Source organism: Rana temporaria, chromosome 4 (genome assembly GCF_905171775.1).
Source record: "Rana temporaria chromosome 4, aRanTem1.1, whole genome shotgun sequence".
NCBI lineage: Eukaryota > Metazoa > Chordata > Amphibia > Anura > Ranidae > Rana > Rana temporaria.
Genome location: NC_053492.1, coordinates 369,139,169 through 369,151,901, shown reverse-complemented (window position 1 = coordinate 369,151,901; position 12,733 = coordinate 369,139,169). Strand labels below are relative to the sequence as shown.

The 12,733-nt window shown below is 41.5% G+C and overlaps 1 protein-coding gene across 5 annotated transcripts in view; it reads left to right on the top strand.

Annotated features, from left to right (window-relative positions):
• The window catches only part of LOC120937584 (solute carrier family 22 member 2-like), a 77,311-nt gene extending 65,267 nt beyond the window's left edge, over positions 1-12,044 (top strand). For 4 of the 5 annotated variants that reach the window (XM_040350926.1, XM_040350928.1, XM_040350925.1 and 1 more), the window contains 4 exons: positions 8,534-8,642; positions 8,737-8,849; positions 9,061-9,160; positions 11,629-12,044. In XM_040350926.1, coding sequence (XP_040206860.1) covers positions 8,534-8,642; positions 8,737-8,849; positions 9,061-9,160; positions 11,629-11,686 — 380 coding nt within the window. In that variant the 3' untranslated portion in view covers positions 11,687-12,044. Of the gene's footprint in view, positions 1-8,533; positions 8,643-8,714; positions 8,850-9,060; positions 9,161-11,628 lie in introns of those variants that run through there. The other variant, XR_005748734.1, reaches the window with a different exon arrangement.
• Positions 12,045-12,733: the final 689 nt, after the last annotated feature.

The window sequence follows — 12,733 nt, the reverse complement described above, 5'->3', positions numbered from 1 at the left end:
ATTTCCGGAGGGGAAAGGTGTCCAAGTCTGATTTTGCCCCTAGGTATTCCTGCACCATGTAAAACAGACGCTGGCGATGGTTGCTGGAACCGATCATACCTTGGGGCTGCAGACTAAAAAATTGTCTGAACGCATCGGTCAGACGGCCACCTTCTCCACCGCTCCTTCTTTGACTGAATGAAGCCTCAGCAACACGTTGTCCAGGACCAGGATTTTGTAACCTCTCAGTCTCTGGGAACACGTTGCACAGGCCTTTCTGCAAGGCCTCCCGAAGATGTTTCATCCTCTGCTCCCTCTGCGATGGCAAAATAAGGTCCGCAACCTTACCCTTGTAACGTGGATCAAGGAGGGTTGCCAGCCAGTAATGATCCCTCTCCTTGATACCACGAATACAAGGATCCTTCCGCAGGCTTTGCAGGATCAGGGAGGCCATGCAGCGTAGGTTTGCTGAGGCATTCGGTCTGGAGTCCTCTGGGTCACTCAGGACGACATGATTCCCAGCCACCTCCTCCCAGCCACGTACAAGTCCATGGGTTTCTTGGGACTGTAATTGATCCCTTGAAGACTGCTGCTGATGCTGAGTGCTAGGCTCCACCTCCATGCTGACACAATCCTCCTCCTCCTTGTCCTCTTCCTGTGTGATAGGTGGGCCAGCAGGAACACTGTCTGGATTAAGGGGGCCTTGAGAGGTAAGGAAGTCGTCCTCTTCCTCCCTCTGTTCTGCCTCAAGTGCCCTGTCCATTATTCCACGCAGCGTGTACTCCAACAGGTGGACAAGAGGGACAGTGTCACTGATGCATGCACTGTTACTGCTCACCATCCTTGTGGCCTCCACAAATGGTGACAGGACAGTGCATGCATCCCTGATCATGACCCACTGGCGTGGCAAAAAAAAAAAGCTCCCCTGACCCTGTCCTGGTGTCATTTTGGCACAGATACTCATTGATGCCCCTCTGCTGCATGAAAATACTGCAGCTGCCTGCCTGTGGTATTATTAGTATGAGAACACCAGCAATTTTCTTCGGGTAGCTTTAGGTGCGCACTGTTGATGGCTCCCAATTGATGGTGGCTTCACATGTGGACTCTCTGATCAGAAGTGCATTCTTTGATCAAAAGTGCCTGAGTTAAAAACCAGGAGTTGGCTATCATCTGCTTCTGCTTGCAGATTTTTTTTCCCCTCTTTTTCTCTGACACTTTTTAAACAGCTTTTTTTCTTTTTCCTTTCTGCTAATTAAGGGGAGGGTTTAATTGTTCACAGGTGTGTGTTTGTTCACAGGTCTTCACAGGTGAGTATAAAGTGGCTGTACAAGCTCCCAGAGGAGCTGGCTCCCAATTGATGGTGGCTTCACATGTGGACTCTCTGATCAGAAGTGCATTCTTTGATCAAAAGTGCCTGAGTTAAAAACCAGGAGTTTGAAACAGGAGGTAAGACAGGAGTCTTCATTATTTTTTTAATTTTTTTTTCAATCACTGTTCCAGAACAAGCTTGCAGATAATAAAGTTGGAACTCTTGCTATATAGATTCAGCGGTGCAGCAGACGCTCTCATCTTAGTCTGCTCACCCCAGGGATAGTGAGAGCAGGACGCTCTCAAACGAGTCGGCTCTCCCCAGGGATAGTGCAGCCAGGCAGGGTCCTCCCAGCTCTCGGCTGCTGCAGACACAGCACAAAAAAACAGGACTAAGACCCCCCCCACACCCCCCTAGCCAATTGATCCAGGGTTGCACCGATCACCGTTAAGGGGTCAGGAAGGATTTTTTTCCCCCGATCGCTGCAGATTGGCACAGCACGCCTGGGGTTTTTCGCCTTCCTCTGGACCAATCGGGGAGAGAAGACTCAACGAGTGACGGCTCACTTGGACAGTCTTCCACCCATCACGTCCGGCGTCTCGCGGCTCTTTCCCGCATCCGCGCCAGACCAGGCCTCATTCGCGGCCGCCGCAATTAGGAAAGACTGACGACAATGTGACTGGCGACAATGGCTAATCTGCGATACTCTGCGGACTCTATTCGGGGTCTGAGACAATTCGCAACAGCATTACCAGCCGTCACCAAAAAGGCCTTAAAAATAGAGCAACTTTTGAGATTTGATCGACGATCGACCATCAAAAATGTTAACTATTTAACCCAGCTCAAGCACATATCATGTGCTTTGATCAACACAAGATCGGCAGTAAAACACTGATTAGAAATCCACGATTTCTTACTACAAAACGATCTAGACTGCCTCTTTATTACAGAAAGCTGGCTCTCAGACGACTGCAACACCATTCTCGGAGAATTGGTGCCAGAAAACTATCGCATTATAACGGAAAACAGAATAGGGCAAAGAGGAGGAGGCCTGGCGGTGATCCACAAGAATCACATTACAATCACTAAGCCAGCCCTTCAAAATCCTCTTCCATTCATGGAAACCCTTATGCCGCGTACACACCATCACTTTATGTGATGAAAAAAAATGACGTTTTTAAAAACGTCACTTTAATTGACCGTGTGTGGGGGAAAACGTCGTTTTATGTCTTGTAAAAAACGACCAAAAAAAATTGAAGCATGCTTCAATTTTATGTGTCGTTTTTCAAAAGTGCACTTTTTACTTCACAGAAATTGACCGTGTGTAGCAAAAAACGTTGTTTTCTAAGACGTTTTTTCATCCACGCATGCCCAGAAGCTACTTATGAAGCAAGCTTCAATGGTAAAACGTGGTGGAACGTAACCTCACTTTGCAAGATCATTGTGAGAAAACGATGGTGTGTAGGCAACTTCGTCTTTGAAAATTGAAGTTTCAAAAACGTCATTTTTTACTTCACAGAAAGTGTCGTTTTTTTTCATCACATAAAGTGATGGTGTGTACGCGGCATTACTCTTCAACTTCAAACTTCCCCCCAGGAGACTGTTCACATTCTCCTCTGCTATAGGCCACCTGGGCCAAAATCGCAGTTTTTGCCATCTTTAACGGAGTTTATATCCACTTATACCCTTAACAGCAAACACCTTTTGCTACTCGGGGACTTTAATCTGTGGGCCAACTCCGCACAGGATCCCATTGCGGACGCCTGCATCGATCACCTGGAGGGATTAGGGCTACAGCAACTTATATGCGGGCCAACACATGCTTCAGGTCACACACTCGACCTAATTTTCAGACAAAATCTGAAAATAAGCATTTTAGAAAATGAACCATTGCCATGGACAGACCACCATGCAATTAATTTCATAATCTCCAAAATTCCCCCAGTGATAAAAGCACCCAAGCCGGTGACAATACACTGGGCTAGATCTCAGAAGAAGCTCCATTCGGAACTCTTTAAATCTACCTTGGGAAACAGAATCAAAACAATCCATCCACATCAGACAGCCGCAGATACACTGGATGCCATAAACGCAGCCCTGCTACAGTCAGCCGATTTAGTAGCACCGAAACGCAAAGCCTGCATCCGAAAAAGAAAGTCTGGCTGGTTCAACAACCAGCTGTCGCTTCTGAAGCAAGAGCGCAGAAGGGCGGAAGCCACCTGGAAAAGAAGCCCTGCAGAGGATAACCTCATCATCTACAAGGCAATAACAACACGATATCATAAAGAAATCTTCAAAGCCAAGAAACATAATTTTTCTATGGCGATTAACAGCGCCCTAAACCGCCCCCGCGAACTCTTCAAGATGTTCACCCAGACCATGAATCCAGGATGTCTTGAAGTCCCCAACTCAGACACCCAAGAGTTCTGTAATGAACTATCGGATTTCTTCATCAACAAAATTGAAAGAATCCGGGAAAGCATCTTGCAAAACAATACCCCCCTCAACCCCACCGTCAATCAACCACAAAACACCCACAGAAACGCTCTACAATCAACAAAGTTCACTCTGGAACCGATCTCCATCGATACCACAAAAAATATCATTGGTGCTTTGCGGAACAGCACATCGCCCAATGATATCATCCCCACCAAACTGCTGAAGGAATGTGCCGACATCCTGGCACCACCCATCACACAGCTTATAAACCAGTCATTTAAGGAAGGCACAGTGCCATCCCTGTTGAAAGAGGGCACAATCCAGCCCATCTTGAAAAAACCTAACCTGGATCCCAAGGACCCAACTCACCGCCGTCCCATAACAGACCTAAATGTTCTCTCCAAGATAATGGAGAAAGTAGTGGTACAACAGCTGCAACAGCATCTAGATACCCACAATCTACTGGATCCATTACAATCAGGCTTCCGTCCCGGACACGGGACAGAAACGGCCTTACTCAAAATATGGGACGATGCCCTCGAGGCCGCAGACGAAGGAGAATCTTGTCTCCTGGTTCTGCTGGACCTAAGCGCAGCCTTTGACACGGTAGACCACAAACTGTTACTGATGCGACTAGCCAAGGTAGCAGAAGTCGCAGAAGGTGATTTACCTTGGTTTTCTTCCTTTCTTGAAAACCGATCACAAACAGTTAAATTGGGTTCTTTCACGTCGGAAAAGCGCACGGTGTCATGTGGAGTCCCCCAAGGATCCCCCCTGTCACCGGTGCTTTTCAACATCTATCTTCGCCCTCTCTTTGATATTATCAGTAGCCAAGAACTACTCTATCACTCTTATGCAGACGATACGCAACTGTATTTTCGCATCTGCAACAAAAAGGATCATCATCCCAGTTTAGAGAAATGTCTCTCTTTGATAGAAAACTGGATGACAAAGAGTTATCTTAAACTCAACAGTTCAAAAACAGAACTCCTTATGTTTCACGCCAGCCGAAAGAGTCAACTGGCAACAACCTGGACACCCCCGCCCATTCTGGGCCAAATCATCACCCCCTAGCTCCAAAGTCAAAAGTCTCGGGGTCATCTTCGACACCTTCATGACAATGGACGCACAAATAGGGTCAGTAGTCAGCGGAGCGCACCATCTGTTGCGCCTACTACGCAGACTTATTCCATTTATCCCCAAAGAAGACGTAGCAGTCTTGGTGGGAACAATCGTGAATTCCAGACTGGACTATGCAAACGCCCTGTACCTCGGACTCCCAAAGTACCAAATCTCCCGTCTGCAAGTCGTTCAGAATACGGCCGCCAGACTGGTGACTGGGAAAAAAAATGGGAATCAATCTCACCTTCGTTGAGAACCCTTCACTGGCTGCCAGTAAAAGACAGAATTGCATTTAAAGCACTCTGCCTGACACATAAGTGCATCCATGGGAAGGCTCCGCAATATCTTTGCGACAAGATAGAACCTCACAATTCGAATCGCGTTCTGCGATCCACCGACCAAAATCTGGTCAGGGTACCAAAAACCAAATACAAGTCCAAAGGAGAAAGAAGGTTTGCTTTTCAGGGTCCTAGACTATGGAACGCTTTACCAACCAGCATTCGGTTGGAGGAAAACCACCTGACTTTCAGAAGACAGATCAAAACTCTGCTCTTTTGATGTCATGAGACACGAACAACTAGCGCCCAGAAGTGATTCAGTTCGCATGCGCCGCGCTTTATAAGTTTTTCATTCATTCATTCACTGTGCAGAGGACACAGTACACTAACTGAAAATACTGCAGCTGCCTGCCTGTGGTATTTTTAGTATGAGAACACCAGCAATTGTCTTCAGGTAGCTTAAGGTGCACACTATGCAGCGGACACAGTACACTAACTGAAAATACTGCAGCTGTATGCCTGTCTTATTATTAGTATGAGAATACCAGCAATTGTCTTCAGGTAGCTTTAGGTGCACACTGTGCAGAGGACACAGTACACTCATTGAAACTATTGCAGATGCCTGCCTGTGGTATTATCAGTATGAGAACACCAGCACTTGTCTTCAGGCAGCTTTAGGTGCACACTGTGCAAAGGACACAGTACACTAACTGAAAATACTGCAGCTGCCTGCCTGTGGTATTATTAGTATGAGAACACCAGCAATTGTCTTTAGGTAGCTTTAGGTGCACACCGTGCAGAGGACACAGTACACTAACTGAAAATACTGCAGCTACCACAATCACCTGCCTGCCTGTCAGCATGTTAGGAAGAGAATAACAGGAACGGATCTAGCCAAACTGAATACAGTGTATATATATATATATATATATATATATATATATATACACACAACACCTGGGATGCATATATATACTGCATACACACTAACTGCAGTTAACTGACTTGCCTGCTTGCTCTATCTAACTCAAATGAAATGACACTGTCTCTCTCTGCCTGCTGTATCTAACTCAAATAAAATTACACTGTCTCTCTCTCTTTCTATCTTTCTCCACTGCTGCAACACACTACACAAGGCCGCCACGCAGGCGACCTTATATAGTGTGGGGCGTGTACTAAACTCCCTGAGACATAATTGGCCAAAGCCACCCTGGCTTTGGCCAATTATGGCTCTCCGTTCTTACCGTGCTGTGATTGGCCAAAGCTTGCGGGTCATAGTGCATGTTTGGCCAATCATCAGCCAGCAATGCACTGGGATGCCGCAGTGAATTATGGGCCGTGATGCGCCACTTGAATTTGGCGGGAATGGCCTATAATGTTCGCAATTTGGCGAACAACTGAACAGGCGATGTTCGAGTCGAACATGGGTTCGACTCGAACTCGAAGCTCATCCCTAGTGGTAGATAATGATATGGCAGTAATTGATGAAGCGGTGTGTCGTATGTTGCTCAATTCTTGACTCGACATGTTGCGCGAAATGAATCGCATCCTCAGGTGTTTTGATGAAATATCTATAAAATAAAAAATTACATAACATAAAAAACAAAGCAAAGACACAAAAGAACATATGTATTCAGTCTGCTGTTTCTGAAAAGCCACATAGTCCACCATGGTGTCCCAACCATCCCCCTCAATACTTATTGTACCCTCTGTATATAGTAATATTTTTTTCTTAATAATACTTTGTAGTTGATGACAAAATGATAATCAATATGTGCTGTAAGTGCTTTTTGTGTAGATGTGAAAGAATGACAAAAATCAGATTTGCATTATGATACATTTAAATAATATAAATTTCATGTTGGAATGTCCTATATAAACAACTATATCGTATACCACATGGCCCGCGGAGCCCTCTGATGTGGCCTGTGACCTCTTGCTCTGGGATGGGTTGGTAAGCCCAGATTGCAGGTTGCCAACCTGCCATCCCAGAGCATCAGTGTTGTGAATGAAGCCGGCGGTAGAGGAAGCAATTGGCTTTTCAGAAAGTGCATCACACCTGCAGGATATAATAGACGTCTATGGCAAAGTGCAGTTAACCAACGGGAAAACCACAGGTACACTGCGCCGCACCCACGGTGTGGGTAGACCACAGACATTCAGTTTAAAAGCAGCCTTAGGCCCCTTTTACATCGGACCCTTCATTCACCTCTATGGAGCGGCAGATGTAAACTGACTTTTGTTCATTTTCACCTGCGTACCTCCAATCCGATCCGCTAAAAAAAACAGAAGTGGATCCGTCCCCTTCCATCTGATTGGATCAGAGGGCCCATGGAGTAGATTGGGCTGTGTCTGTGTCTGCTTTGCATATGTAGACTGGACACAGACCTGTCATCTGCCCACTTCGCTCATTGTGGCCCGCGACAGGATACTAAGTCGCTCAAGTGGCCCTCGGCCACCACTACCCCACCTGTGTTTTATAAAATAACAAATGTAATACTTTAAATGGTTAGATAAAAGGTTAAAGCGGTTGTAAACCGCATATATAATTATTTTATTTTTTTTACCTGCAAGGCAAAATGCATAATCAGCTAGTATGCACCGCATAATAGCTGATTATGAAATACTTACCTCAAAACGAGGTGAACAACACTCACCTGGTTCACGCCGAGCGAGATTTCATCTTGCTCCGGCGTGTCTTCCGGGTATCGCCGCTCCAGCGTTGTGATTGGCTGGAGCGGCGATGACGTCACTCCCGTGCGTGCGCGCGGGAGATTTAATATCGGCAAGGTCCGGCGGCTGCCAGGTCTTTTGCCGTGGATTCCCCCCTGCGCATGCGCCGCCCGCATTGCGAGGGGAATATCTCCTAAACCGTACAGGTTTAGGAGATATTCTTTATACCTACAGGTAAGCCTTGTTATAGGCTTACCTGTAGGTAAAAGTCAAAAATAAAGGTTTACAACCGCTTTAAATAATAATACGTGTACTGTGTGTATATATATATATATATATATATATATATTATAATTTATATAGAGATCTATACATGACACCAATAGAGGGAAAAACTAGGAAGAAAAAAAGACAGAGGGATTTGGTTCAAAAAGGATGACAGTCCATCCACATGAAGGACAGTTGGGAGCTATGCAGGTCTCAGAGGAAAGGATGAGCGCTGGAACTAATATACAACACGTAGGAAAATAACAGAGGTTTAAACATGATAATACTGTTGCCTGTGGACCCCAGGTATACACAAGCAAGCAAGATGCAAAACCCAGAGAAGAAGAAGATAGCACGAGACAGGACTGACAGAAAACCGACAGTACTGTTCTAATAAATTCATCACAGGTTTGCCAACAATGAGACCCAGTTTGTTAAACACCAGTCTTGTACTTTTCTATTTCAGGTTTGCAATGGCTAAAAGTGACACTAGGATGTATAAGCAGAATGGGGATTACACTTTCTTATGAAATGATTTGTTTGGTGAATGCTGAGCTGTATCCAACTTTTATCAGGTAAACAGATAATCTATATAAACAGATATTTAGATATACAGTATATGGTACAAACCTAACTTCTTGTCTAAGTCTTCTTACTCTCATTCCTGAGGAATCTTGGAATAATGGTCTGCTCATCCATGTGTGATCTGGGAGGAATAATTACACCATTTATTGTTTATCGGTTGTCAAATGTCTGGAAGGAGCTACCACTTATAGTATTTGGTAAGCAAATCTATGCAGTGATAAGACACATACTTCTACATGTCAACAGAAATATTTAGTGAAAACCCAAAAGTATCCAACTTGCTAAATATAAGGGAGAAAAAAAAAATACTAAAATAAAAAATGTATACAGAATTTGACTATAAATTTTACTGAGCTCTTTATTTAGCTTATGCATGTGTTTCTGCTTTCTTTTGATTATACACTCTAGCTGTATTTGGAACACTTTCAGGAGTTCTTGTTCTGTTTCTACCGGAAACGAAAGGTCAGACTCTACCAGAAACGATTGAAGAAGTAGAGAACTTGCAGAGGTAAGTCTGATCAACAGAATCATTTACATCCGTATTTATGAACATAATCGTCCAAATTTACTATAAAAGGCCTGTTGTGCAGCTAATTTGTTTGTTTCATAAAAATAACTTTAGTGTGGTTTTTATGTAAAAGAAAATATTTGCTATAAAGTTGTAGATAACAAGTACCGTAACTGTTTTTTTAATGAAATACCTGCAACCCCAGTGACCTTGTGTGGTTTTCAACAAAATTTGCCAAATTTGTTAATTCGAAAATATAAAATTAATGAAAATATAAATTTCAAAAATTCGAAAGAATGAAAATCTCAAAATTAAAAATAACGAAAATCTGAAATTTGAATATCCGAAAATAAGAACGAAAATTCAAAAGAACGAAAATTCAGAAGAACGAAAATACAAAAATACAACATAATAACTAACTAAGTAATAATAACTATTACTAACTATTAAATTATTGGTATTGGAATTCCCTTTCAAAATTGGCTGTTAATGAACGTAATGAAATTCGAATTTATCCGAAGTTACGATTTATCCAAAATAACGAATGCCACATATAAAGAATGGAACATAACAAATTAATAATAATAATAAATAATGATAATACAAAAATGTATTATTATTATTATGTATTGTTATAAATCCATTATGTTCTATTCGTTTAGATGCAGCATTAATTATTTCAAATAAATTTGTAACTTCAGATAAATTCATATTCGCTACATTCACTAACAACCAAATTTGAAAGGCTATTCCAATACCTATAATTTAATAGTTAGTTATTATTAGTTAGTTAGTTATTGTATTGTATTTTCAAATTTTTGGATTTTCGTTCTTATTTTCTGATTTTCGTTCTATTGAATTTTCGGATTTTTCCCATTTTCGAATTTCGGATTTTTACGAAATAACGAATACTGCATCTAAACGAATGGAACGTAACAAATTCAAATTTTTATGAAGTTATGTTTTTATTAGAATTTTTTTTTTTATTATAACGAATGACACGAAAAAATTAAGAAAATAAATAAACAAATAAAACGAAACTGAGCACATTTTTTGGCAGTGCCCAGGTCTAGTAGAAGCGTGCTGTACATTGCCATCTTCCATAGCAATCTGCCTCAATGCTACTCTCAAAAGCCCTCAGCCCTGATGCAAGCGGTGGTCTGGCTCCTGGGAGAAGTTCCAGAATGCAAATATCAAAATGGCATAATGTGTGGATATCATTCTAAAGAAGTGGGCATTTTGAGGGAGACTGCATGTCTATGTGTCCCTAGGACATGCCCACATATGATGCTGAACCTAAATGATTAACAGAACTGAAATACAAAGAATGAAGGGGGCAGGCCAGAGTTAGTAAGCTTGTGAAGGAAAGTGCTAGATGATGCTTCATGTCCACCAGCCAGGAAAAGCGGTTGTGATCAGGTACATGCATGTGTTTATTTATTTTAAAAGCCTATTTACATTTTTTCATGTGTCGCAGCATGCATTAGAGCACATTGCAAACATGCATGCATTATTGTACATTTCAAACACAGAATTTCATGCATTGAGATATTTAGCGTTAGAGGGCCTATTCATTTTAAATAGGCTGTTAAAACAGCACTATGCAAAGGATAGCACTGTTTTTTGCAACACATAGAATGTAAACATCCATGTGCTGCAGTGAACTGTACAAGTGCATCATTGTTCAATCAAAGGTGTAGCTTGAAGCTTGTGGGCCCCAAGATATTCCAAGTGGATAAAAAGCTATTTCAAATCTTTATTTACATACTGATAGGGTAATTCAAAAAAGTTTGAAGTTTTTTAAGATCAAAGATCACTGGGGTATAGCACTCCCCCCCCCCCCATTTTTTTAAGACATTAATTAGTAAGGCCTAACTAAATAGTAATGAAAACTTAGGAAAGTATAATAAAACAGCTGTGACTGTTAAAATATAAGTTTAGCCTACCTTACAAGCGGACAGTGTCAGTCAGTAGAGCAGTGGGTTTCCTCATGGAACTCCGGTTTCCTCCCACCCAGACTCCAAAGACTTGCTGGTAGGTTAATTGCCTCCTGTCTAAATTGGCCCTAGAATGTGTATGTATGAATGTGAGTTAGGGATCTTAGATTGTAAGCTCCTTGAGGGCAGTGACTGATGTGAATGTACAATATACTGTATATGTAAAGTTTTGCGTAAAATCACAGTGCTATATATGTACCTGTAAAAGTTAGATGGTAATATGCAAATTGCTATATTCTTTTCTATTCATTCTCAATAAATATCTAACAGTAAAATACAGTTTATTTTTGTAATTTCATTAATGACAGAAAGCCTTTTTTGACAATAAAGAATGTTTTAAATCAGATGAATATTATATACAATTAAGCAGCACTGAATAGAGAATATTGCATGTTGTAGATGTGTATATACAGTATACATTGAAAATTATTGCTTTAATTTTGACATTGTTTTTGCTTATTTTCATTCTAGAAAAGAAAAAAACCCCAAAAGGAATACAATTTATTTGGAAGTAATTGCTAAGGATTAACTCTCACTTGGACATGAATGAATAAATTAAATAAAACTGCATTGTTCTTATGTTGAATTTCTGAATAGAAATGAATAAAACGATAGAAATTCTTTACAATTATAGTATATGGACAACGCACAATGAAATATTACGTAAATCAAGGAAAGAATCTATTTCTGACATGTGTTTCAAATCTTTCATCATCTTCCTCTTTGAGTTATGAGATTTGGTATAACAGAAACAAATAGTTTAGAGGTTTTATGTAGTTATTAGTAACTACTGACATATATATTGTCCTCTGTGAAGCAAAGAGTCATTAACAAAACAAAGGGAGCTTCAAAATCATAATAGTAAAATAGCAAATAACAGAGAAAAACGAAAAAAGAAATTAATAATGATAACTATAAGAACATAAAATGGAGAAAAAAGAGAGTACATAAGGGGGGTCCGCGTGGTCGAGCCAAGAGCCACCGCTCCAATCCAAGAGATGTTGAACAATGACATATATAACACACTGATTCAGCTACCATGGCAGTAGTACTCTATTGTCCAAGATTGGCATAATATATGCAATCCAGGGCTGCCACATCCTCTCAAACTTGGGGATCATGTCCAATTTAATAGCAGCCATCTTGGCTTGGGTCATGGTATAATTCATCTTAGCTTCATGTAAGACCAATTTAGGTAATTTCCAAGATTTTGCTAGTGTCTGTTTGGCTGCTGTGAAAAGTTGCACCAGCAATTTGAATTGAGTATGTGAAATAGAGTCTGGTTTTAAGTTGAGTAGTGCCATTGCAGGATCAGGAAGGATTGTTTTCCCTAGTAATTTGGTTACAATTTTAAATATACCTTTCCAAAATGTTTGTGCTTTAGGACATGACCACCAAATATGAACATATGTTCCCAAATCTGTACACCCTTGAAAACATTGTGGCGGATAGTTCTGCACATATTTGGCTACTCTGGCTGGTACCAGGTGCCACCTAGTCAGTACCTTGTAGTTGGCTTCACTAGCTATTATGTTGGAGGAAGCTGTTTTAGTTGTTGACCATATTTGGTTCCATT